The following is a 26,211-nucleotide window of genomic DNA, read 5'->3' on the forward strand; positions in this document are numbered from 1 at the left end:
AGGATAGACCTTGGACGGATTCTAAGAGCTTTAGGATAGCTCAAATCGTCCATATGGTTATCTATGGAATGGATTTGGATAGCCTTAAGAGAAGATTATCCAATTAGGGTTTAGGGTGAAACCCTTAAGGAGTCTACAAGTATAAATAGACCCTATGGGTGAGGGAATTCGACACACAACCTTAAGCAAGGATACTCTGGCCGAATTCCTCCCCTCTCCTCTCTCCTAAATCATCTTGCTTGCTATTGGTGTTTGTAAGCCATTAGAGGAGTGACAATTGTGACTCTAGAAGCTCCAAGACAAACAAGATCAACAAGGGATTCAAAGGTATGATTCTAGATCTGTTTCAATTTTGTTATTTGACCTAATTAGCCATTAGAAGTCTTGGATTCAAAAGCATGTTTATTAGAAAGCCTAGATCCAAGCATTAGGGTTTTGCATGCGCACATAGGAAAGTTCTTATGGCTAAAACCCATCACAAACACCTCTAAAGCGTCATTAAACATAAGGTTTAGTTTTATAATTTCGAGTAAAGATCATGATCAATCATATAGAAATATACCACAAATTAGATCCTAAACTACTTTCTTTTGTTCAACCATTAGTTCAATTAACAAATTAATGAACTTTGATTAACTAAATCAAAGTTTAACTGAAAAAATGGTTTTTTTAACCTAAATATTGTAAGACATATAACATACCAGTTATTTTTTATAAATCATGTTTTTTATTCATAAATTTTATTTAATCGTATCGATTAACTATCTGAATCAATATGATCAAAAAAAAAACAATATCTTTTTTATTCTTGAATTAAAAGAGGAGTTTAAAAAAATTGAATATGTAAATAATTACGGTTTGTTTTTTTGTTTTTTGTGGTTTTTGTAAAACTAGAAACCACACTATCAGATTTTGTTGTTTTTATACGGTTTTTTCAATTTTCTGTATTTACGGTTCGGTTTTTGCACAACTAAACAATATAAAACAAAAATCACACTAGTTGTTTTCAAAATATACAAACACCATTACATATGCTTAAACAGTTAAAAGAATAAGAAATATCCATATTGGCATATCCCCTTCTTCCAACAACACTCCACGCAAATTGCAACATTGACGGTGTATGTACACATGTACCTGACTGTAAAACCAGCTCAAATGCAATTCCACAAACATCCAAACTCTCTCTCACATCAATCAATCAATCAACAAACATTTCGCTGCATCTTTCACTCACGAATCACTATCCACAGTAGTCCGTACTCAAAATCATTCACATTATAATAATATTCTACTCGATCACCGCTTTTCATGGCTGTTCCCATATCGAAAACTTATTTTTCTCTGAAACACCGTCATTCATGGAGGAATACGGCGGAATGTGGTGGTGGAACTTTGAGAGGGTTTGGTGTAAGTAAGATCGGAGCTAAGTTGGTGATGAATTGTAAAGTTAATGAAGAGTGTAGAAGGTGTCGTGGTTGTTGTACGGACGACGGTGGTCGGAAGAAGGATGAGCTTGTGGAGATGATGAGGGAAGCTTGGCCGTATTTTGAGGCTCACGGCGGAAGAACGTTTGTAGTTGTGGTGTGTGCTGAAATAATCGAGAGCACCAATTTGGGGGGTATTCTTGAGGTATTTAAATTAATTAATTTCCGTTTAAATAAACTACTACAAATCCACAATAATAGATTTAGTCGGCTTGTTTAAATTAGCTTTTATGTAAAAGAAAAATATAATTTCATTCATTAAATAAGTACTATACAAATACGTTTTTTTTTTGGGAAAAGGTTAAGTGTAACGAATGTCTTGATTGGATTATTAATCCAAACAATTCTAGCCTTACGAAAAGAAAAATCATCTAAAGAATGTTTCAACAATGCTATCGAAAATAAATTGTTTCATGTATTTATTTGAACTAAAAAAAAAAAAATTGTATTCTTGTAAGCCCAAAAAACTCAAATCGCCACTCGAAGTTAAAAAGCATTACGCCAAGTTGACTACTAACAAGTCGAGTTGACCTTGAATTTTTTGGCTTAGGTATATCACGGTATACTTATATTATTTTAAGGATATTTTTAAAACTAACCATTTTTTAATGTAATTTTTAAGAAAATAACCTGTTTTTAGAAAAATAGCCAACTTTTCCGACATTCCGGACTATTTTATGTTAAACTAAAAGTATTAAAGTACATTCTAGACCGACATTCCGGATCAAGATGAACAATTCTAGAATTTCACAAAAAAAAGTTTTGTTTTTTACTAAAATCTAAAAAAAAAATTTAAAAGATAGTAATTGGAAATATATATGATACGTGGGTTTAAAATGTGATATTTTGTTGAAAATCATAGATATTAGATACTTCAAAATACTCATTTCGGATACGAATAGAAAGAGTGTTTTGAAAAGTTTTTTATGGAAATGAGAAAGAAAAAAATACAAACTATATACTCTTTCTCGATAATGACCCTATTTATGACAAAGTGGTAAATTTTTCAAAAACGTATAAAACTTGGTTATTTTTATTAAAACACATTCATTCTTAATGATTAGTTTTGCTAATCTCCCTTGATTTTAAGGTTAGATGCAAATTATAGCAACCACCTACCACTCAACTATCAATAACAACAACCATCGTTTCTTTTACAATTATAGTGTTGTTTTTCACTAATCAAATTGCCAACCTACGAGTAATAAGAGCAATACTATGTAGGAAAATGTATGATTATATACATAATCACACCTTCATAAGAAAAACCAACAAAGTCGAGAAAACACATTCTCAACTTTGTATTAAGAAAAGAAAAAAAAAATCATTCTCAATACTAACATCCATCAAGAGACTTTGTTCACAAAAAATGCAATTCGAGCAAAAATCCAAGTTTCCATAAAACCTCCAAATTCTTCTTTGACATATAGCCCAACATCGAGAGATTGTTTCAACACTTATTTCTAGTTGTAAGGTGGCAAGTTGAGACTCCATTTATTCTAGATCGAATTCAGAGATGGTTTTGAGGACCTTATGGATCCTTTTATGTTAAAGGTTTGTCTTTTATGCGATTGTTTATCTTGAAGAAGATTCACACATTTTAATCAAAATGTCACCTTACAAATAACACCTCACACGTTGAATCATTAATCGTATCATATTTTAACAAAATAACAACAAACCGGCTATGTACCAATATATTTACAAATCGAAAATATGTATGACACTATTTTATTTAATTTCCTAATATTGTGCTTTGATGTTGTTAATATACGCTACATATAACTAATAACTTCATACAAATAATTATCAAAACGTGAAAACAAATGTCCACCAATTCACGAACTTACTTTTTGTGATATCATATATTGCGGTTTTTAAAATAATTCGTGAAAATGACATGATTGTTCACAAATATGATATCATTTAACCACTCTATGGTAAACTATTGACAATACACAAACTCAGTGACCATAATCATTGTAACAACTGAAAATAGGCACCAAAATGGCAAGAGAAAATTATACAGGACCAAATTTGCAATTTTTGAACAAACTCAGGGACAATAAATGTAACTTACTCCAATATGAAAATGCAATGCAGGATATCTCTCTTCTTCATGGCCTAGGAATAAAGTTTGTTCTTGTCCCAGGGACACACGTACTGATCGACAAGCTGTTAGCTGAGAAGGGTTTGTAAAACTTAGCTCTTTCATTTTTTATAATAAAATAATTGTAGGTATTATTATTAAATAACAGTATTAATTAATGCTAGTTTATAATGAAATTTCATATAATTATATTACAGGATGCAAGCCCAAGTATGTTGGAAAATGGAGAATTACCGACCCTAATTCTCTTAAAGCCTCAATCGATTCAGCGGGAAGAATTAGTCAAATAATCGAGTCAAAGCTCTCTCCCACTCCCTCATTAAACATCACAGACAACACTTGCTGGCATCACAATCTTACTGTTGCTACCGGTAATTTTCTTGCAGCCAAGGTAAAAATATCAAACATATTAATATACTGCTTTTAGACTTGTTTTCACAACACTAACTAGTAAAAACCTGTAGTTGATAGCTAGAAGCTATAGCTTTTATTTGTAAATAGTTGAACCTTTTAAAATTACATAAAAATACATCTTTATAAATGTAAAAAGAAACATAATTTTAAAACCGGGTATTTAAGTCGATTTGCAAAAATATACAAAAGCTTCTGTTAATCGTTACTTGAAATATCTTTTGGGATTTGAAGCTTTTTATTTAAGCTACGCTACAGGATAAAAGCTCCTACTACTGAATAAATCTTTTTATTTTTCTCAAGTTTCTTCTTATAGGTTAAAAGTTTACATGCTGAACACGCTGATTATAAAGTCTTTGATTTTATGGATTTTATAAATGGGAAATCTCCGATAAAGTCCCCATAGAAAATCTCTAATAAAGTCCTAATATTTTACATCAGTTTACGGTTTAATCCCAACATTTATTTTTTAAACAAAAAAATCTCGATCATCTAATTTTATACAATAATCTGTCATTTTCTGTTGAAAAAAATAAAGATTGTATTGTTAATTTGGACAAAATATAAAATAATCGGGACTTTTCTGTTCAGATTAAAAAAAAAATCCTATTTTTTTTTAACAGAAAATGACAAATCATCATATAAAACTAAATAATTAGGACTTTTCTATTTAAAAAATAACTGTTAGGATTAAATCATAAAGTGATCCAAAATATTGGGACTTTATCAAAAATTTCCCTTTATAAATTTGACATTATCATTTTTCTAAAATGATATACTTGTCTATTTAATTTGGCAGAAAAAAGGAGTGGTTGAAGGCATTGATTATGGAGCCACGGGTGAAGTAAAGAAAATAGATGTTTCACGTATCCATGAAACACTGGATAACGACTCTATTGTGATCTTAAACAACATTGGATATTCGAGCTCTGGCGAATTACTAAATTGCAAGTATGATTGATATAAATATAATACAAGAATATAACATTTACAATCTTTATGAATTATGACGACAAATAAACCATTTTAAGTATTTTTGTTATTAAAAAAATAACGCAGCACATATGAAGTTGCTACAGCTTGTGCTATGGCCATTGGAGCTGAAAAGCTTATTTGCATTATAAATGGGCCCATATTGGATGAAATGGGCCGTGTTATTACGTTTTTAAGTGTTGAAGATGCGGATAGGTTGATCAAACAAAGTGAAATCGCTGATAATTACGTAAATGCCATTGCTGAGAAAGACCATTCCAATTCCAATTCCAATTCCAATCCCATGTTCCGGAATGGAATTGGATTTGACTTTGACCATGGGAATGGCTTTGCTATTGGTGATCAAGAAAGAGTGTGTAGATCAAATGGTTATCTCTCAGAGTTAGCTGCAGCAGCTTTTGTGTGTAGAGTAAGGGTTGCTTTTTTTTACTTGATATTTGTTTCTTGAATGTAAGGGTAAAATGGTCATTTTGTCTCATTCAGACAGTTCATCACGTCTAGAAAAGAAACATACCTTATGTATACAGAACCTTATCTACCCTAACCTAAAAAGGCGGAGCAAGATAGGATAGGGAGTTAGGGTCTTGCTCTAGATCTCTTGTTTGTACAAAAAGACGTAAATGCCCTCATCTGACATAAACTTTATTACCACAGGGAGGTGTGAAGAGAGTGCATCTACTAGATGGGAATATTCGTGGAGTGCTATTGAAGGAATTATTTCAAAGCAATGGAGTTGGAACAATGGTAGCTAAGAAAGAAGAAAAAAGATAAAATCTTTTTATAACAAAATTGAAGTTTTATATGAAACAATTGCTAGCAGAATTCATGTTGAAAACAATGTGTAAACTATAGCATATAACTATCTTATGTAATCATGTAAATAAATCAAATGTTCTTAATCAGATTCCATGAGCATAAATGTTTTTGTAGAATTGTTAAACACTTAAACATACAGAATAAGGAGAAATGAGGGTAAGTGCATCAAACAGACTGATTTATTGTAATCCATGAAACCAAACATACAAATTGCAATTGAAAAAACCTGAACAAGTGTTGTAATTGTAAAGCCACTTTAGTTCTCAGGTGTTTTTGGAAGCCCTTTCCATTTGAAGTTGTCTGAATATGCCTTTGCCTGAAAAAAGTTAATTACAAAGTTATGTCAAAAGAAGAAATTAAATTGGATTATAAAAAACAAACCCATGAGTGCTTCATGTAGAGGTAATTAAAAGAAGTAATTAGAGTTGGTTTTTGAGTGTCAAACCTTCAATAAAGGTGATTGGTACTTCTTGACCTGTAGTTAAGAATCATTTAGATGATCAATAAACAAGTTTAAGAACAAGAACAAAGCTGTGAAATAGTTTGGATGTAGTTCTCACAGTGTAATCCCAACCATGTCTTTCTGCAAAGGCTTTTGCATCTGCTTCGCTACTAAAACTGAGTGCAGAATCACCAACATTGGCATAAGGATCCCCTGTTGATGTCCAACCCATCAATGGATTCTCCCATCTACATAAATTGGAAGAAAAGAACACTTATTCCATCAGGTAGATGTCTAAATGAATGACTATACTTCCTTTGAGTTGTAGAGTATGTGAGAATTACAAAAGAAGAGAAAGAAGCATACTTCTGTGTCGACATAAAATTAATCTTCCACTTTCCAACTTTTCCAGCTCCTTGCTGTGAAGCTGTTCGAGCAGGTGAATAGATCAGAACCTGGCATTCATTGAAGTTATACAAGTTAAACAATCAACAAGATGGGGAATTAAAACGTTTTGATCGATTAGGTCAACAAGGACATAAAAATTAACAATACATACAATCAACAATTGCATACGAATATGATAAACAATCAAATGGAAGTATACAGTATTGGTATTAGGGATGCATGTTATCTTATTAGTGATATGCACATCCAAAATGTTCGAAAATGACATCATGATTGACAAAAACCCTAGATTCAGAATCCCATCGATCGACGAACTAGATAAAAAGGGGGAAAATGAAGTGCTAAAGGTTCTAATCGATGGAACAAAATGAGAATTCGGCGAACGGAAAGATGCAGTAAATTAAAGAATGATAAATGGATCTTACCCTCCTTTGAAGATGTTCATCCGGAATACCGGAAACTGTGCCGATTTCTCCAGCTTTATACTCAACAGACAAGGCATCTGTAGAGAATCGACTGATTAATTGAGGAAGAACAAACCGATGCGCTGTACTTGAATGGCTTCCGATACGACGGAGAGAGCTCGCCATTTGTCTGCAGAGAAGCAGATGCCTAGGGTGTTTGGAAGTCCAACTAGGAATGTTAACCTCCGTAAAGCCTTTATTTTTCTTTTTTTTAAACTTAGGTCGCTTAGGAGGGTCAAAAGTTCTTTTTAAAAAAGTTGTAAAAAATCAGGTTTTCTTGATTTTTTCAAAAAGTTAATTTTTCTTCTATCAAAAATTCAAAAGGAAGTTTTAAAATTGTTTTGCCAAACATCTTTTAATTTCTATCTTTTTCTAAAAGATTTTTTGGTATTTCAAAAACTAAACCAAACACCTCCTTAGCTTTTCAAGATTGAATTAAATTATGATTTTGTATAACAAAACATATTATATATAATCAGGTTCATTAGTATCATAGAAATAAGTAAAAAAATATAAAAACCAATAATTTACAGTGACACGTATATAAAGTAAAAAAGTTTAAAGTTAAAAAACAGAATTTCAAATAATCAAAAATGCATAATATATGAATGGACTCATACATAGGAAGTGTTTATAAAATTAGCACAAAAACATAAAAACAAAAACAAAATTACGTCAAAACATAGGCAAATTCAAATTTATATCGACACATATGTAAAAAAAACAAGTAAGTTTTTCTAATTAACGAACGTAAGTTCTAAATTTAAGTTGAAATGTTGACTGCCTCGAACATATCGAATCTTTCTTGTCCTGAACACCCCATTACCTCCTCAGGATGAGCCATTGTTGACACTTTATTACTCAAGTTTGTTGCTTTAAATTGCCCGTAAATTCAAGTTTTCTAGCACCCTGCTTTTTTTAGCAAATAGGTTTTCAAGCAAGATTTTTCTTACTATGATAGGTGTCGTTAGCAATGGAAGAGGTGGAGTTGGCGAGGTCGGAGGTAGTTGTGTTTGTCTGCTAAGATGGAGGAGCATAAGAAAGAAAACATGGGTGTGGCTTAATTAGGGAAAAACGAAAACACAATTTATTATTTCATTTAGAATCTTCTTAGGTCTGATCGAATCAAAGCCTTGTTGGCCTGATCAAAATAACAAACAAAACACTTTGAATTAACAGATTCAACGAGCCTCTTAATAGAACCATTAAGATGCTCAACAAACAACCTCTTAGACGCTTTCTATGTTTACGTTTCGTGGTTTCTTTTCCGGATTTTTTAAGGTCTTGTTTGATATTCTATATTTGCAAAAAAAAAAAAAAAAAAAGAACTTCACAATCGGATGTTTTTTGTTGTGAAGATATCAATTTCAATGGAGCATCATGGTATGTTAAAGCTTTGTTTGGGGAGGCAGCTAAAAAGCTAACGTTTAGCTTATAAATCAAATTATCAAAAGCTAGCTTATAAAGTATTTTATAAGTTAGAATAAGTTACATTTATGGTCTTACAAAAACTAAATTACAGTAAATTAATTTATAAATTGTCTAATTTATAAATTGTCGTACTTATATCAAATAGAGCGTAAATGAAATTATGAAAATAACATGTTTATGTGTAGGCAACATAAGAAATATCTCAGCACCACCACATCACCGCATCAAGATTCATATAGTTGCGTTTGTAACCAACCTGTTTACCTGTAGTATTATTGTTGTCTATAAGGAAAAAGTCTGCTATAATAAATGGTGTATTAGAAGAGGTTAGCCTTCATATAAAGAATGTATAATTTTTGAATAAAAAAAACCCAACAATATACACACACATGCAATGTGGGAAAGAAAACCAATCTGAGTAATATTTCTTAAGGAGTTACAAATGGATATATTGGTTCACCACTTCACCATTCATTGATGTTTCTAGAACCTTAAGCCTAAGTAACATTCAAGAGTACCTAGAATTACTATTCAAATAGTATACTGTATAAAATGATCATTATACACATGTGTGTATACATATAGAACAAATATAGTGACTAATGTACGTTGTTTTCAGGTTTGATTCAAAGAAATTATTGTTCATTTCAAAATTTTACAGTTAAATAGTTGGAATAAAAAGGATGCCCGTGTAACAAAATGAAAAGTTAGACACAAGATTTAATTTCCACTCTACCATAGAGGTCCTTTTCGTAATTTACCCATTATACATTATAAAAGTATAGTTATATTTACATTTGTTTTTGGATTAAGGAGCTAGAAAAGGAAAAACAATTACAAAGCATTTAAAACTAACATTTGGTTATCTTACTAAGAAAATCAATTGAAATTATTTTTGAGTTTTTATGAACAAGCCAAAAAAATAACAATGATACATTATTTTATCGAAAACATAACCTCTAAGAAACTTATGAGATTTAAACAACGCCACACTTTTGTACTTCCAAAACTCCCATATGATCATTAAAATGACTACCTCTAAGCATGAACATTGTGTGATAGTTAAATGACATAATCCACCCAAGATAGTTTATTTTTGAATCGAGGTAACATAAGGAGTCGCCAAATCCCATCGTCGGTTGAGGAGATATAGAGTAGTCTTCACCACCTCACACAAAATGAACAAGTTAATCGTTATTATCATCGTGATTTTGACAAATCGGACAAAAAATAGAATCCAAATCAACACCTCTATTAGCAAAATTGATCATCTTGAAACGCAATTTAAAAATAAAATAAAATAAAAATAAAAAAAATAAAAAAAAAACTCCACATTAGGGTATTTAACTTTTAGGGCAATTCCATCTATTGGAATAACCTCTAGTAACATCATCATTATGATTTCGCATTGAACTAATAGCGAAATCCTCTTAAACATCTATATATCTAGGGATGAAAGTGGGTCAAACCCAATCCGGATGGACCTAAACACGAAAAATGGCTAACTGGATTTTGTAGGATCGGAAACCAGACCGGTATATAGGAACCGATTTCAATATTATTTTTGGGTACAATACAGGGTAAAGTGGGTGTAGAACTGGAAAACCCGAAAATATCAAAGTGGGTCGGGTGGAACCTGGTAATTATAGTCTAGTACTGAAAACCCAAAAACTCGGGAAAACCAAATTTTTTTGGTAATCACTTAGTGGGTTGAAATTTGATATTTTCCATATTTGATATCCCGATTTCAGGGGATTATAAATCATTGAATATTAAACAAAAATTAACAAAATTATAGTCTAAAATCATGCACAAACTCTAAACTACACGTTAGAAAAAAAAAATGTATGCTAATCCTACTTAAAACGAATTAAATATGTATGTTTTAAATTTTTTACATACTTTCAATTTTGATATCCCGACTTTAGGGGACTGTAAGTCAATGATATGAAACCAAATTTGATATAATTATAGTCTAAATCATGCACAAACTCTAACTAAATGTTGTTAAAAATTGCATACTAATTCGACTTCAAACGAATTAGATATGCATTTTTAAAATTTTCATAGAATAACAAAAAAACGTTGGAAAACATAAAATTTTCAGTTTTGATATCCTAACTTTGGGGATTGTAAGTTAATGAATATAAAACCGAAAATAAAAAATTATAATTTAAAGTCATATACAAACTCTAAGGTTGCGTTTGGTTGTGGAAAATTTTCCAGTTTCCATGAAAATTTTCAAATGAAAATGAAAATTTCCCATTTTTCAAATATATGTAAATTAGGAAAGTGATTTTTATAGTTTTTCAAAGTTTTGCAACTTTATAAAATGGAAAATAAAAACTCCACCAATTTCAACCAAACACATTTTATAAAATTTTGACAAAACTGCAAAATTGGTCTTTGTGGTTTCACAAAAACTGTGGATATGGTCCAAAAAGTTTCCGACTTGCATAAAAGGTCCAAAATAAAGGATTTTCCGTGATTTTGGTCCCAAAATTAAAAATATTTTGCAGTTTTGGTCCTTAAAAAAACTAAAAGGACGATTTTGCCCTTTTAATTTATTTTTTCCATTTTTTTTATATTTACTTTAACATTGTTTTAATTTAAAAATAAGAAAAAAAAAAGGAAATCAGCCAACACTATCCCCTTCTCTCTCTTTGACTTCTCTCTCTCTCTCTCTCTCCCTCCCTCTCTCTATCTCTCCCTGAACCAACACGCCATAACACACATATACACATCTCTTGATCTCTCCGTCAAAACCCACACACATAGAGAATCAATCTCTCAAAAACCCCATCTGTATGAACGATCAGTCAAATCAATCTCTAAAAACAACCCATATGTATGGATCAACTTTCAAGCCATCTGTATAAACGACCATTGTGGTGTTTTGGCTCTATCAAATCGACGGTGTGAAGGTTGTCGACTTGTCAAGATGATGGTTGCGGGTACGATTTATTCAACACTTCCAGACCACCACCATCAATGAAATTAGGGACCTTAAGAACAGGTCAGAAATCAAGGCTCGTCCCAATGTCTCAAGCTTTTCTTCATTTGCCTCAATATATCCATCAGAGAGTATGTTTAGCGATGATGATAGTGAAGAACGGCATGTAGGAGGTAAGATGACAATGGTCAATGGTGAAGAAATTATAAAAAGTCATTATCTCTCAAGCTTTCTATCTGTTTCTCAGCAAAACTATCTCATTGTAAAAACCCGACGCAAGGCTCAAATTCCAGTTTCTACTCCTGATTCAGGTCACTCTCATTCGAATCCTCTGATAAGCACGCTAATCGATGCAATTCTCCCGATCGCTACTATACGCTGAGAAATGACGTTAATCAGAAGACGTAGAAGACGATGATTTGGGAGATTCTTGAAAAGAAACCATGGTAGATTGTAGGATTTACCAGGGACAAAAATTACATCTACATCCTTCGTATTCTTCGTAGATTTCGAAATAAAAAATCATCATTATCGCAAAGGGACCAATCGGGATGAAGATAAAAAAAACGAGGCGATTAATAGATATGTGTTAGAGACTAGAAGGATGAAAATGAGAGAGAGAGAGAGAGAGAGAGAGAGATATATGGGGGCACTGATGGGGTAGGGTGGATAGGCCTAATTCTTTTCTTTTTATTTTTATTTTAATAAAGTATTTAAAATGGTATGAAAAAAATGCAAAAAACAAATGAAAAGGATAAAAGAGTCATTTCAAGTTGTTAAGGGACCAATTCCGCGGAAACTTTGTGATTTTGGACTGGTGGTGCAAGTTGGAAACTTTTTGGATTGCATCCACATTTTTTTGATAACCACGAGGACCAAATTTGCAGTTTAGTGTAAAATTTTCATTGAAAACTGAAAATAAAAACTCAATTCTATTTTTTAAAAACATTTTCTTGAAAAATGAAAATAGTTTTCCACATCAAATTCACCATATGCTACACACTCGAAAAAACCGCATTACAATCTGAGTTCAAATGAATGAGATATACATGTTTTAAACTTTTCACAAAAACCGGTTTTTGCTCCTAACACTGGTTCTAGTTCTTAAACCTCGGTTTACCCAAACCCGAAGGACACAAACCCGGATAAAATCATTTTTTAAACTCGAACCAATTATACATATTCTGGTTCTATTAGTTCTGGTTTTAAATATCATCTCTATCTATATCCAAATCCCACTTATTTAATTAATATGAGGCATAAATGAGCAAGTGAACTAAACAAGACCATTATGAGGCACAATGCCTTTATCGTCTAATTGATTTATCAAACAAACAATTATGAACCAACCCCATGCGTATTTGCCTCATGACCATTCGACCCAAACCCACCTCCAACACCATATAATAGCCCACAAGGAACTCGAATCAACAACAAACCGCCACCTCCATTTAAGTAACAAAGCCCGATCAAAAACTCCCAATGCAAGTTCCACCTTTCTCTTTAGAAGTCAACACCCTACTCCATTTAATCCAAAGAATTTCATATCGACCTTCAACTCCCCAAAAGAAAGGAGACCTCAAACTTTTGCACTAATTCTTCCTAGACTTTAAAATTTTGACCTATAAAATTGCTCAAGCAACCCAAAACAGATTTCAACAAAGGTGTACTCACATTTTTACTTTCGAATTAGAGTTTCTACTTGAATCTCTCAATGACCCCATCCCCCAACATGACACTCTATACAAATTTCTCGCATTATCTTTGACCTACTCTAACAATTTTATATATAAGATATATGTATATTTGTTTTAAAAAGCATTGTAATATAATTGTTTGTTATTATGAAAGTGTATATGATAAGTAAAAAGTTATACAAATTGGGTACATGTTTACCTCAATGAACATTTTATGAGCATGTTTACCTCAATGAACATCTCTTAGGCAACCGAATATGAAAGTTGAAACTAACAACGAAAATCAAGTGCAACATTTCTCCCAATGAATTACAATGGAATTTTCATTCTAAAATGTGTGGCTATATAATACTTTGATCTAAAACACATTGAAAACTGAGGAAATCAGCAATCGAATTAGAAAAATCGTTTGCAACTACTCAAAAGAGCTTCAAGAGTTATTCAAAAATGATAATGAAGAACTAAAAAGAGATCAAGTTTATTCCAATACCACAATAGCACCCAAATCCTTGAGCTTCGCCATGATTGATTCAGCATCGTCCTTGGTGATTCCTTTCTTCACCACCACTGGTACTTTCTCCACCAAATCTTTCGCTTCTTTCAATCCTAAATCAGTAAAAGATCTAACTTCCTTAATGATTTTGATCTTCGAAGCTGCATCATATTTCTCTAACTTCACATCAAAAACAACCTTCTCGGCGGCTTTGGCATCGGATCCTGGTCCGGCAGAGGCAGCGCCGGCGGATGATGGTGAACCAATGCCGGTCACCGCCGGGCCGTAGTTATTGAAACCCATCTTGTAACGTAGGAGGACTGCGTAATCATTCCTCTCGAGTTTTGTAAGGCTGAGGATCTCGTCGGCGATTCTTTCGAGCTTCTGTGATTGAGTTCCGGTGGCCGTGCAAAGGTGGCGTGAAAGCGAGAAGAATCTGGTTAGCGATTTAGGAGCAGTTCTGGCAATCATTTTGGCTGGGGTTTCAGATTTGGGGGTTTAGGGTTCCATAGTTGTGTCTGGTGGAGTGAGTTAAGACGAGAAGAGGGTGATTTTGTCATTTCGATAGGTATTTGATCTCACATTTTAGACTTGTTTGCGCTTTGAGTCCCTCTACTTTCAGTTATTGTGAGATGTGGTGTATAGCTTTAATTGGAACAATTTTTGTTTAGAAGGTGGTGATTTTGTCAATTCGATAGGTATTTGATCTCACAACTTAACTTCCGTAACGTTTTCATCAACTTATCTATGAAAACCATCAGTTCTATTTATATTATTTGATCAAATTTTATACAAATTATTCATTTCAAATTTGTTAGAAAATCTATAGGACCACGTAATCAATCAATAAGTTCAATATAAGGGTGGATGAAACTATTTTTTCCAACCCTTCCAATCTAGGGCCATCTAGGAGCTACAGAAGCTTCTTGTTTTTTTTTTCTTTTTTAACTTTCATTTTTATAATCCTCAAACAAAATGAATTATGGTGAACAAAAAGCTCCGAGCTAGAATACCGAATCAATGTTGTTTATGTTAATATGAGACGATGTTCAATGCTTGAAAATCACAAAATTTACGATTTTGTACGGTGGATATTAGTGCTACTACCAAAAACCAATACTGTATCGGGTACCAATACCATTAACTTCAGTTCTGTTCGGTATTCAATATCATTTTCACCCATTTTTGATACCCGATATTCTTGGGTCGGTATCGGTTGGTCCAATACCATGATCATCTCTACAATGAATCCTACTTTTCCAATCTACTCCCAATATACAACTAGTGAAGTCTATTGCAACTTGAGAAAGAAAGAGGATGGTGTGCTCAAGAAGATCACCATCTTTCCTAACCCTCATCTTTTGACATCTTTCACGTAAATGGATGGTGATCTTGTAGGTAACTGGGTACCAAAACCACCTTTCGGGCCATCTTTCGCAACACTTTCTATCCTAAGTGTTAGTAAATTTACAACTATTTAAAAAAAAAACTTTGGATTAAACACGATAACTTCTTTTGAGTTACAATAGCTTATTTGACGCGATAAGGTTCTATAAAAACTCATATCTTGGATGCTTTTAGTAGGAATGTGTATATATTAATTAAATGAAAACAACCAATCAACTCAACCAATTTAAGAATCGTCTAATTTTCAGGAATTATGAGAACCAAATTATGTTATATTTTAAAGTAAAATATAAGTTGTCTAATGATGTTACATCAACCATAATATTTATATTAATATTACTAATTATATGACATTGTAAAAAAGTTATTTTACGTCGTATGGAACAAATAAGGGGTTCATAACCCACATTATCTCTTCATAAAATAAAAAAATTAATTACCATTTAAACCAAAACCAAATAATCAAAAGGTAAGAGAATCTTTGGATAGAAAAAAGAAAAGAGTGACTATTGCTTATAGTTTATTTCCACTATAATAAGTTAAATTTAAGTATTTAAATAAAATCCTTAAAAATCAACGTTAGAAATAAACTAAATAAATTAATTTTAATAATCATCTTCTTATTATTTATTATTTATTATTTATTTCCAGTACAAATAAACAATGAACAACAATGTTTATTAAGCAAATCCAAACGGGTAGGTTTCATTGACCCAAAAAATTAATCGTAAAACATAAAGTTAAACAAAATGAATATGAATTTGTATGGGCATCGGGTCGGGTCGGGTCGGGTCGGGTTGTATGGAAAGGAACTTTCTAGTATCACGGCTGGAGAAGCAGAACAAAACAGCCTCTGCTTGCCTGCTTTACGAGCTACGACTTCTCGACGACTGTTCTTTCAGAGGCCTTATCGCCGGCGACCACCCTACTGTTTATTTACTTTTGCTTGGCGTAGCCATACACATACCCTAGATTTTCTCCAAAGAATTTCCTTGCATTTTCCCTAAGAATCTTCGTTTTTCTCACACTATTCTTAAAATTTAGGGTTGTGCGGAAGGGCTAAAAGATGGTGTTCGGTCAGGTGGTTATCGGTCCTCCGGGCTCCGGCAAGACCACTTACTGCAATGGCATGTCGCAGTACCTTCAACTCATCGGGAGGTAATATCTGTATTCATCTTAAATTCATCCTTGTTACTTCTCACTTCCCTAAAAATCAATGTGCAGCTGTTTTTCAATTTCGAGCCTGGATTCTGAATATATATCATGTTGATGACACTTATACTTGTTGCAGGAAAGTCGCTATTATTAACTTAGACCCTGCAAATGATTCATTGCCGTATCCTCTATAAGCTTAGATCGCTATTCTATTGTTTTTGGCAATTGGGATTTGGGAATTCATATTTCTTTAACATTTATATCAAGATATGATTGTGCAATCAACATTGAAGATCTTATAAAACTCAGTGATGTGATGAATGAGCACAATCTTGGTCCTAATGGAGGTTAGACATCTTTTGTAGTTTACTTGATTAAGTCATGTCCCCAATAAGCCCATTAAGTCAAAATTAAACTTTTCATTTTCCATGTGTGATCTTTTTGTTATTCTCAACTAGGTCTTGTTTATTGTATGGATTACTTGGAGAAAAATATCGATTGGTTGGAATCTAAATTGAAGCCACTTCTGAAAGGTTAGTATTCATTGAAGGCTTTTATGTTAACTTTGTTCCTTTGATTTAACTTTACATTTATTTACAGATCACTATTTTCTCTTTGATTTCCCTGGCCAAGTAGAACTATTCTTCCTTCACTCAAATGCAAAAAATGTCATCATGCAACTTATCAAAAAACTTGATCTTCGGGTAATTTAATGATATCATTTTCAAGTTTCTTTTGTAATTTGTACATTTCCCTTAACATTATTAGATGACTTTTTAATCTCTTCTACAGTTGACAGCTGTCCACTTAATAGATGCACACCTGTGTAGTGACCCTGGGAAATACGTGAGTGCATTGCTTCTCTCACTATCAACAATGTTGCATATGGAATTGCCACATGTCAATGTTTTATCAAAGATTGATCTTATTGAGAACTATGGAAAACTAGGTATCAAAATCTTTTTCATTACTTTATACCAATATTGCCCCTGAATCGACTGGGACGCTTGTGCTTTTCAATCCTTCATCATGTCGGTTGTGGGGGCGTTTTGGTCATTATATTTTTGTAGTGATTAAACCATTAAAAAAAAATTATTGCTTTGTTTGTTATGTAGCCTTCAATCTTGATTTTTACATGGATGTTCAAGATTTATCTTATTTACAACATCATCTGGATCAAGATCCCCGCTCTTCTAAGTATAGGTAGGCCACGTCAGCGCCAACTCAGCAACACGAATTTTCTAATTCTAATGAATCATTATTTATGGTGTTAGAAAACTTACAAAGGAACTGTGTGAAGTGATTGAAGACTTTGGATTGGTCAATTTCACTACTTTGGCTATTCAGGTATGTTGATTACTTGATTTCTCCCCCAAAAAATTTATTTAATAAATGTATTTTATTTATTTAGTTTTGATATTTTCAGGATAAAGAAAGTGTTACAAATCTTGTGAAATTAATAGACAAAACAAATGGTTATATATTTCAAGGGATTGATGCTACTGCAGTTGAATTCAGCAAAATTGCTATTGCTCCAACAGATTGGGAATACTATAGATATCCTTTTAATAAATTTCATTTGTTTTTTTTAATATATTTGTGTATAATAATTTCTATAATTGAGTAGATTTTTTTTTAAAACTACATGGCTATTTCAATGGTGTCCTTAACAGTAATTTCACAACAGCAGCAGTGCAAGAGAAGTACATGAAAGATGATGATAATTTTGATTCTGATGATTAATTCAAGATGTGAGATTTTTTTTTTTTTTTATATATATTTTCTTATGATACATGGAAGTAGTATCAAGATATGTAATTTGTACTTTGGTTTATAAAATTTTGTGTTCTTACTTTTTTTTTTTTTTTTCTCCAAGGAGTGTGTTGATTTTTCTTTGAATCTTATATATTATCATCACCCATTCCATAAAGGGACAATATGTTGAAAAGAAAATTTCCAAATTCAAAAGAGCAATTGTGTTGAAAAAAAAGACGATGATTTTAATCATCTTGTTATCTTATAATGAAAACTCTAAAATAAACAATTGGGTTATTTTCAAAAAAAAGTCATTGCCAGGGTTTTTCAAGTGAATTTGAAGATTCTTTCACGCATTTGTAAAAATGTGACTAGTTATTATTCATACACAGATTCGTATAAATTAAAGCGTTTGAAAACTTGATTTTCAGCCGTATATAAAAGCATTTATAAATTATACATACACACTTTTACACAAACTAAAACTCTCATCTTCATACTTGTATGCAAATCACTTCATCCCGATTTTAAAAGGCAAAAAAACTCCATCTTTTATCATACTTTCCTTCCAATTCTCCAAAATCCCATCTGCAGAAGGCAACTTACTTCTCTTCGATTCATCCACTTCTCCTTCCCCTAATTCACCCACCAAAAACCCTTCCGAATCATACCCATCATCATCATCATCCAACTCCTCATCATAATCGGTCAACTTTGACTTTTCATCACCAAAACAGTCAACCGATTCATCAATAGTCAACTCATCCACAAAATGTTCCATTATACTATCCAATTTCCCTGGTAATTCACGTTCAATCTCACCCCTTTCGTTTGACTTTGGCTTTGACTTTGACTTCGGCCCACAGAGCGATTGTAATAGTCTTGATAACTTATATGCGGAAGCTTCCATTGTGATATCATGAGTCCCGATTTTTTCGAAAAGTTTTCGTAAGTGGGACCGGGTGATTTTACCTTTGTACTCCTCAAATAGGCCCCGCCATTCCTTTTCACGCACGTGGAATGGGGCGTGGGCCATGGTGTTGAGAATGGTCAACGCCCGGTCAAAGTCATCTTGGATCATGGATCGACATATGATTTCAACAAAAAATGATGATGGTGGGATTTCTCCCGATTCCAACATCACATCAAAAGCATGCTCTAGTAAATGAGTCTGTAAAATAAAGATAAATATTTTGTTATTATTATTATTTTGGTAAAATATGGATTTCCCACGAGAAATCCTAACATTATGTTACTTTTGTAACATGCAATATGTAACCTAAAACTTGTAAAACGCTTACGAGTTTCACGTTACATATTGCTATTAGTAAGGTTGACAACAAAAATCAACCTTACTGATATAATCAAAATAAAAATTACAAATGCAATAGGTAACCTGAAACTTGTAAAATGCTAACGAGTTTCATGTTACATATTGCTATAAGTAAGGTTGACCACATAAGTCAACCTTACTAATAATAATAATAATAAAACGTACCTTTCCGGCCCTAGAGGCTTCAACAAGCAAAAACGCGTGTTTATTTTGATCAATTTGATACCCCGAAAAAACCATTTCTTTATAAATATAATCAAAATACTCCCATTGATGAGCACTTGCAGAGACTCTAAGCATCTCACCATACGTATACGCATCCGGGCTAACAAAAGGACCATCACGCCCTAAGCTTATATTATGACCGTTGGATCGTTTTGTATCTTCAAATAATTCTTTTGCTTCAAAAAACATATCATTTCTCCCATAAACTTTCAACATCGCGTTTATAATCCCAATATCGGGTGCACAATGCTCTTTACTTGTTTCAAATATCCTTATACAATTACCAATATGCCCTCCATCCATTGAAGACAATATCATCCCCGTGAAGGTAACCACCAATGGTCTAGTGAGTCGAAGTCTTTTCATTCTCTTGATCTACAAGAATAAAAATGATAGATGAGGGTGAATTTGTAAAAAGCTTGGACTTTATGGGAGAATCTCATTTTCTTGACTTTCTTTATTAAGTTGTTCTTTCTACATTAAGCCAAAAAGATTAAGTGGTTGTTTCAACTTTCAAACCATCTAGATGAGACTATATGACCATTTTGTCCTTACTTTTCAAAACTAATAAATTCACAATCTCATTATGTCAAGATTAAGTAAAAAAGAAACAACCATATATAACTATCCAAATTAAGTGCTTAACTCATTAAATCTCATTGAGTCAACTAAGTCAAGGTTAAGAAGTACCTCTAAAATAGCTTCTTGCCACAATCCATTATAGCAAAGGGAGAATGCTAACTCACAATATACGGATGCTTCTCCAACAACACCTTTTTGTTCCATATCTCTAACTGCTTCTATGGCTTCATTCACTTTTCCTTCTTTTGAAAACGCCTTCACAAGCACTAAACCATTTGCACAATAAAAAAAAGTGTTTAAATTCATTGTACACTTCAATAACATACTCTCAAAGATATTGAAATTACTTTTTCACTATTTGTTACATCAAATATATGTGAAATCATGATACATTTGAAAGGAAAATCAGTACCTTTATAAGTAAGGGCTTTTGGAGCATTTCCACTTTTCTTCATCTTCTCAAAGTACTCATGCACAAGGTCATATTTCCCAGATGCCAACATCACCTATATTTTTTTTTAATTGTAATTAGGTATTGCTTCTTTTTTACTTAATCTATATACAAAAGTGTGGGAAATGAGGCTTTTTACAAATTTGCCCTTGTAAGTATACCTCCATTGCAAGTCCATAAGTTGCTCCAGATGGTTTTAAGCTACTCTTTCTCAACTCCTCAAACACCCATGAAACTCCCTTCCATTCACCAGATAAAGTACAAGCATTTAACACCTAACAAAAAAAAAAATTTAAAATTATTTTGAAATAAATAACAAAACCCCATGAAGCTAAATGATAAATCTTTTGGAAATCTAACTTACAGCATTGTATACAACTAAATCCGGTTGAAGAACAGGATCCCAGTTTTTGCGTTTTGTTTTCTTGATAATCTTTGAAGGATTTTGCTTCAATGAGTCAATCACGTTGACCAATTCTTTAAGAAGACCAGATTGACCAAGTGCAATTGCAATACAATGATATGCAGCCATATCAGGATATAAGTGGTAATCAGCCTACATTGATTGTTTCATTTCATAAGAAGAAGAAGAAGAAAATTAAAAATTTGGTGTATAGTAAAAAGAAAAGATGTGATTTTGATCATTACTAGCATGAAATTAAAGATTTGAAGGGCTTCATGGGGTCTTCTTGCTTTTCCCAAAACTGATAAGAGTTTTGTGTATACGAACCTATAGATTAGGAAACAGAATTGTTCATATATGGAATAATGGAATGTTTATTGCTCAAATGGGGAAGAAACTATAGAAAGATTATTACTAAATTGGAAGAAAAATTAACCTGCTCTTGAAATGTTTATGCTCTTTAGAGTTGTATACGTATTTTACAACAGATAAAGCATGCTTCCATTGACCTTTATCACCAAGTCCACCTACAATCTTCAACAATTGATCTTCTGTGAACTGTAATTCCGATTGTTTCATCATCTTAGAAAATTTCCAGTTCTTCATACTCGGTTCTGTTCCACTAAGCCTACAAAACGAACAAAAAAAAGCCCCAATTTTACTGTTTTGCTATCGATTGTAAGAAAAATGTAAAGCCTCATGGATGGATGGATACCTATCGACAAGAAACCGAATAGCTTCACCATCTGAAACTTTCCTTTTGGGTGGAACCCAATTGTCGTTCTTATTCTGAAGCATTCCATCTTCCAATTCGATGTCATCTTCCATAATCCATTTGAATTTATCACGCTCCTTCTCGATAAACTCGCTCAATTCATCTAAATGCTCGTACTTCAGATTCTCCCCACCAACAAACTCCTTGTTAGTAATCGCACACTCCATCAATTGAGTTCTCTCCAACCTCTCCCATGGCTTCCCCACCAGCGACGACGACACTCCACCATGTTTTATGTCCGTGTCTTGTTTACTTTTTGTGGCTTTAACGATTTCCCTGTTGAAGGTTTTGAATTCGGCCTTTAGGGTCTGAAAATTGGCTACTTCTTGTTGTTCTTGTTCTTGTTCTGGGGTTTGGTCGGGCGGAGGAGGACGGCTGCGGTTGGATTTTTGCAGCTGTTTCTTCCGGAGGGTGTGGATGATTTTGGGGGTTGGAGTGACGCCATTTTTGAGGAGATTGCGCTTGATGAGTTCGGTGTCTGGTTGTTGAGAAGGGATGGGTGGACGTGGTGGCAACCTTAAGCTTAAGGATTCCATTGTTGAGACTTGAGAGCAGAATTTAGCTCATCTGTAAACAAGGAAGATGAAAAAATCTATAAGGCCGGGGTTTTAGATAGTACAACAACCCAATGCATCGCACAAATGTGTTCATAGATTTAGGGGTTTGGGATTTGCTTCTTTAAAAGAAATTTTAAGAAATATCTATTTAGTGTATCGAAATATAATTTTAAAAAAAATATTTATATGAAAATGTAATAAATCGAAATTTTTATCCAAATATGTAAGTTAATTTATTAGTGGTATAAAATGATGATAATTTTTTTTTTCTAAATTAACATAACAACTGAAATACTAAAATTTAACTTATTAACGATATAAAACTATAATAACATGATAAGTTAATACAAAACAATTTATACAAAGATAATCAGTTAACTCAATAAATTTTTATAATCCAAATAGTCAAATAATTTTTAATATAAACATACAATACATTAACAAATTCTTCTATTAGCAATACAAAACACTCTTGCTAAACTAAACTCTCAAGGGCTAACTGCATATTTTAGTGCTAATTGGTATAATAATATGTTACTTTAAATAAAAAAATAAATTATACTATATCGTATGAATTTAAAAAAGAATAAAATAAAAATATGTTGCATTTTTAAACCTTTTTAATAATAAAAATAATATTTGATTCAAAATTATGACATAGATTTTATCATTTTCTAAGAAATATTTTTTTTCACGTGCCTAAAAATATTCACACACTGAGCAACAACAAGAATGATGTCAATTTCATCTAGTATACAAAAGATTCTCCTAGGCTATCAGGCATCACATATCGCACATCACATCCCAGACAATTTTATCATGCAATTCTTAAGGATCCCTAGGTTACAAACTAGTGCAATTATATCAAAATCATCATAAACAAATAACAGTGTGAGTATCTTGGGGGTACACTTTCTTGCTCTGGCTGATCGTACACATCTCATCATTCTGTAGTTACCTTTGAAAACAATTTTGAAAACTTTTATAGATCCTTAGTTTGAGTTCGGATTCACACGAATGCTCATCCAGTGCACTCAAACCATGGCTCTAATACCACATGGTCTTCCTACAGGGTATAGTGAGAAGACTCACATGTCTCACAAAGTCAGCTAAAAACTCAGTTTAATGTCACGCCATCCTCAGCTAACAGTTTCCTCCAGCCAACGAATGGGTGCTAAACACCTCATAATAATCCACACAAGGTAAACCTAAGTCTACATTCTAAAAAATAGAAATTTGACCAAAAGTCAACCCATGCCAAAAGTCAAAGGTCAAAGTCAAAGCCAACAACAAACATTGTCCAACATTAAGTCTCACATCGTGACCAGTCACGTCGTGAGAGCACACTCGGCCTGATTCCAACTCGACTCGCTCCAACTCAGCTAACTCGGTCATAGACAACTCGTTAAGCAAACCTCACAACGTGAACATTCTTCTATCACGTTGTGAGCATAAAAGACACAACAGTCGCAGATTCCTTACATGGTCACGTTGTGACACCCTTAGTGTCATGTCGTGACTATAGTTTGAAGCAACATCCCAAATATTTGAGTCCTTAATCCATTAAGTCTCTAACTCCAACTTTTCTAAAAGCTAAAGGGGACTCCAAAGGTCCATAAAAATGCCCACTTTATGGACATACATGCTTTATGTATGTCCTTTATCCATTCTAAGTTAAAAGCGAAGATATAACACCAAAACTCATATGCATGGATCCAATAATCAACCAACTTCTAGATCTAAACCTTATGATACTCAAGGTACCTTAGAACCCATACAGTTGCCAAGTTTATGATTCCCTTCCACTTAAGCTTGCACAGACATGAAGAAAATGGGACAAAAACTTAGATCTAGCAACATTAAGCAATAAAGTTTGGATCTTTCACACTTACAAAGGTCCATAATGAGTTCAAGATGATGATGATGAAGCTTTCTTGTTGGATCAACACTCTAGAACACATCTTCTTCTTCTTCAAGCTTCCAAAAGCGCCAAAATGAGCCAAGAACCACAAGGAGAGGCTATGGTTAGGGTTTTTCTGAGGATGAGGATGATGAAGGTTGATAATGAACCCTAAAATTAACTTAGAGGGGTTTAAATATGAAGGAAACCCTAAAAGATCATGGGCTTGGGCTGCTGTAGGCTTCATGTCACAATTAGCATTTTTGCTAGGAAATTCTACTCTCATGCAATCATTCACCTAGTGTAATAACTTGTACTCTAAGTGAATACTATACTTCATTCTCATTCAAATATATCTCATATGTTCAAATAAGGGTTGGAAACCCTAGAAATCCCGGTTCAAGGTTATTATGGACTAGGATTCCCTTATTGGGTCTAACGAATCAATAAACTTTCAACTTGACTACTTTGGGCCTAAAATGATCCATCTTATTCCTAATGGGCCTTATTGGGCCATAACAGCTCCAATTAACCTTAATGGACCATAAATCCATTCTATTTGTACTAATTGGGCCGTGAACCCTACTAAGTGTCTAATGGGCCGAAAACTTATTTAGTGGGCCTCATATTTTCGAGCAAAGATAATGAAAAGGCCCAAATTAATAAACTCCCGTCCAAAATCCAAATTCTCGGCCCAATCAACATTTATATATAAAAAAAATGGATAAGAGGGTGATTTATGTAGTGCCACCTCATTAATAACCATCAAGTATTTATGCTATTGTTTACCATACATTTAGGCAATTAATCTTGATCCTCCATGCAAAAACCACCACACTCCCTCCTCCATCTCTCTACTCACGGCCATAAGAGCTAAATCCCCCACCATTCTCTTTCATTTTTCAACACATTATCATCTAAACTCTCCAAAGAAAACTCCTTCTTTTCCTCTTAAAAATTGTGAATTGGTGTGCTTCAAGAGGTTCATTTTCAAGCTTCTTATCAACTTGGTAAGTTCTTATGAAGCCCTACAACTTTTAATCCAAGCTTTCACTAGAAATCTCTCTTTAAACCACTCTCATTTCATGATCTATGCTCCTAGAACTTCATAGATTTTGAAGATCTCCTCAAGGAAACATCTAGGGCCGAAAATCTCTTCAATTCTTCATCAAAACCGAAACCTCAAACAAAGGTGAGTCATACCCCCTTGTTTTTGGTTTTTACTTGTTTTTGGGGGAGAATACAAGTTGATTTGTGTAGATCTATGTGTATATGCATGATTATGTGTGATTTCCTTGAAACATTTGGTGATTATGTGCGATTTCTTCACTAATCTACAAATATGTTAAGAAACTTGAAGTGTATCACTAGGATATTCATATGAAACATGAGAAAAGTATGTTTTATCTCAAGTATTACATGTAAACATGTAGATCTGGGATTTGTATACTTTATATAGCAAAAATAAGTGTTGTGTTCAAAGATTTATAAACTAAATTCACAAAACAACTCTTGACAGAAACGTTTTGGTCCAATCTCGGACTGTTTTGCCCATCCAAATGGAAGTATTTTTCAAAACTGTTTTACATGGATAAAGTTCAGGTTTATACCTTTAAAATGACTACTCGCACGTTTTCATACGATTTTTCTACAATTTTTGGCGAATTTTACAAAACTGCCTATCATATTTGAAATAATTTCGGACCAACCAATGAAGATGAGCAATTTCACACTTGTTAGAAGCCATTAAAAATTATGAGAAACTTTGTGAACAAAGTAGACAAAATTTCTAAACTTTGAGAGTTTACGGATCCAAATTTCGACTTACGATGATTTTTCTACATATTTTCAAACAACTAGGTCGGAAAAGCTCAAAAACCAGAAAATGTGTATTTTCACAAAAATCAAGCCAAGAATGTTAATTTTGACAAAAATGGGTTTTAACATGTTATTTTTACTACAA

At 32.9% G+C, this 26,211-nt stretch overlaps 5 protein-coding genes across 6 annotated transcripts; 2 read left to right on the forward strand and 3 right to left on the reverse strand.

Moving 5' to 3' along the window:
• The first annotated feature begins 1,162 nt into the window (after window positions 1-1,162).
• On the forward strand, window positions 1,163-5,849 carry LOC145043840 (putative amino-acid acetyltransferase NAGS2, chloroplastic). The gene is made up of 6 exons (XM_078992603.1): window positions 1,163-1,632; window positions 3,591-3,678; window positions 3,795-3,988; window positions 4,808-4,959; window positions 5,068-5,410; window positions 5,656-5,849. Exons 1-6 carry the CDS (start codon window positions 1,312-1,314, stop codon window positions 5,770-5,772), a joined length of 1,215 nt encoding a protein of 404 aa, XP_078848729.1. The 5' UTR covers window positions 1,163-1,311; the 3' UTR covers window positions 5,773-5,849.
• Window positions 5,850-5,882: 33 nt separating this feature from the next.
• FRO1 (NADH-ubiquinone oxidoreductase-like protein) lies at window positions 5,883-7,320 on the reverse strand. The gene is made up of 5 exons (XM_078992604.1): window positions 7,093-7,320; window positions 6,626-6,714; window positions 6,378-6,507; window positions 6,263-6,292; window positions 5,883-6,133 (listed from the first exon to the last, which is right to left on the reverse strand). The coding sequence occupies exons 1-5, from the start codon at window positions 7,255-7,257 to the stop codon at window positions 6,074-6,076; spliced, it is 474 nt and encodes a 157-aa protein (XP_078848730.1). The 5' UTR covers window positions 7,258-7,320; the 3' UTR covers window positions 5,883-6,073.
• A 6,163-nt stretch (window positions 7,321-13,483) lies between these two features.
• LOC145043842 (Ribosomal protein L12/ ATP-dependent Clp protease adaptor protein ClpS family protein) lies at window positions 13,484-14,265 on the reverse strand. The gene has a single exon (XM_078992605.1). The coding sequence runs from the start codon at window positions 14,174-14,176 to the stop codon at window positions 13,691-13,693; it is 486 nt and encodes a 161-aa protein (XP_078848731.1). The 5' UTR covers window positions 14,177-14,265; the 3' UTR covers window positions 13,484-13,690.
• A 1,685-nt stretch (window positions 14,266-15,950) lies between these two features.
• On the forward strand, window positions 15,951-18,130 carry QQT1 (P-loop containing nucleoside triphosphate hydrolases superfamily protein). 2 transcript variants are annotated; one of them, XM_078992607.1, is made up of 11 exons: window positions 15,951-16,063; window positions 16,157-16,270; window positions 16,404-16,448; window positions 16,535-16,614; window positions 16,726-16,800; window positions 16,868-16,971; window positions 17,060-17,216; window positions 17,383-17,470; window positions 17,542-17,614; window positions 17,694-17,824; window positions 17,950-18,130. In XM_078992607.1, the coding sequence occupies exons 2-11, from the start codon at window positions 16,179-16,181 to the stop codon at window positions 18,008-18,010; spliced, it is 906 nt and encodes a 301-aa protein (XP_078848733.1). In that variant the 5' UTR covers window positions 15,951-16,063; window positions 16,157-16,178; the 3' UTR covers window positions 18,011-18,130. The 2 variants fall into 2 exon arrangements, with proteins under 2 accessions (XP_078848733.1, XP_078848732.1); XM_078992606.1 differs by having other exon boundaries at window positions 15,954-16,270.
• A 248-nt stretch (window positions 18,131-18,378) lies between these two features.
• Window positions 18,379-22,439, reverse strand: DG1 (Tetratricopeptide repeat (TPR)-like superfamily protein). Its single transcript, XM_078992608.1, has 9 exons — window positions 21,732-22,439; window positions 21,453-21,644; window positions 21,262-21,343; window positions 20,978-21,169; window positions 20,775-20,888; window positions 20,575-20,668; window positions 20,271-20,428; window positions 19,521-19,955; window positions 18,379-19,193 (listed from the first exon to the last, which is right to left on the reverse strand). Exons 1-9 carry the CDS (start codon window positions 22,325-22,327, stop codon window positions 18,534-18,536), a joined length of 2,523 nt encoding a protein of 840 aa, XP_078848734.1. The 5' UTR covers window positions 22,328-22,439; the 3' UTR covers window positions 18,379-18,533.
• Window positions 22,440-26,211: the final 3,772 nt, after the last annotated feature.

This window comes from Lactuca saligna, chromosome 4 (assembly GCF_052625555.1).
Source record: "Lactuca saligna cultivar CGN05327 chromosome 4, ASM5262555v1, whole genome shotgun sequence".
NCBI lineage: Eukaryota > Viridiplantae > Streptophyta > Magnoliopsida > Asterales > Asteraceae > Lactuca > Lactuca saligna.

Coding starts and splice junctions, on each gene's coding strand:
- LOC145043840 (XM_078992603.1), top strand. CDS start 1,312: ATGGCTGTTCCCATATCGAAAACTTATTTTTCTCTGAAACACCGTCAT. Junction 1,633..3,590: donor ATTTGGGGGGTATTCTTGAG/GTATTTAAATTA, acceptor AATGCAATGCAG/GATATCTCTCTTCTTCATGG. Junction 3,679..3,794: donor CAAGCTGTTAGCTGAGAAGG/GTTTGTAAAACT, acceptor ATTATATTACAG/GATGCAAGCCCAAGTATGTT.
- FRO1 (XM_078992604.1), bottom strand. CDS start 7,257: ATGGCGAGCTCTCTCCGTCGTATCGGAAGCCATTCAAGTACAGCGCAT. Junction 6,715..7,092: donor ATGAACATCTTCAAAGGAGG/GTAAGATCCATT, acceptor AATGAATGCCAG/GTTCTGATCTATTCACCTGC. Junction 6,293..6,377: donor GACATGGTTGGGATTACACT/GTGAGAACTACA, acceptor TCTTAACTACAG/GTCAAGAAGTACCAATCACC.
- LOC145043842 (XM_078992605.1), bottom strand. CDS start 14,176: ATGATTGCCAGAACTGCTCCTAAATCGCTAACCAGATTCTTCTCGCTT.
- QQT1 (XM_078992607.1), top strand. CDS start 16,179: ATGGTGTTCGGTCAGGTGGTTATCGGTCCTCCGGGCTCCGGCAAGACC. Junction 16,271..16,403: donor TACCTTCAACTCATCGGGAG/GTAATATCTGTA, acceptor TACTTGTTGCAG/GAAAGTCGCTATTATTAACT. Junction 16,972..17,059: donor TCAAAAAACTTGATCTTCGG/GTAATTTAATGA, acceptor TCTCTTCTACAG/TTGACAGCTGTCCACTTAAT.
- DG1 (XM_078992608.1), bottom strand. CDS start 22,327: ATGGAATCCTTAAGCTTAAGGTTGCCACCACGTCCACCCATCCCTTCT. Junction 20,889..20,977: donor ATTTAGTTGTATACAATGCT/GTAAGTTAGATT, acceptor TTTTTTTGTTAG/GTGTTAAATGCTTGTACTTT. Junction 19,956..20,270: donor GGCAAGAAGCTATTTTAGAG/GTACTTCTTAAC, acceptor TTATTCTTGTAG/ATCAAGAGAATGAAAAGACT.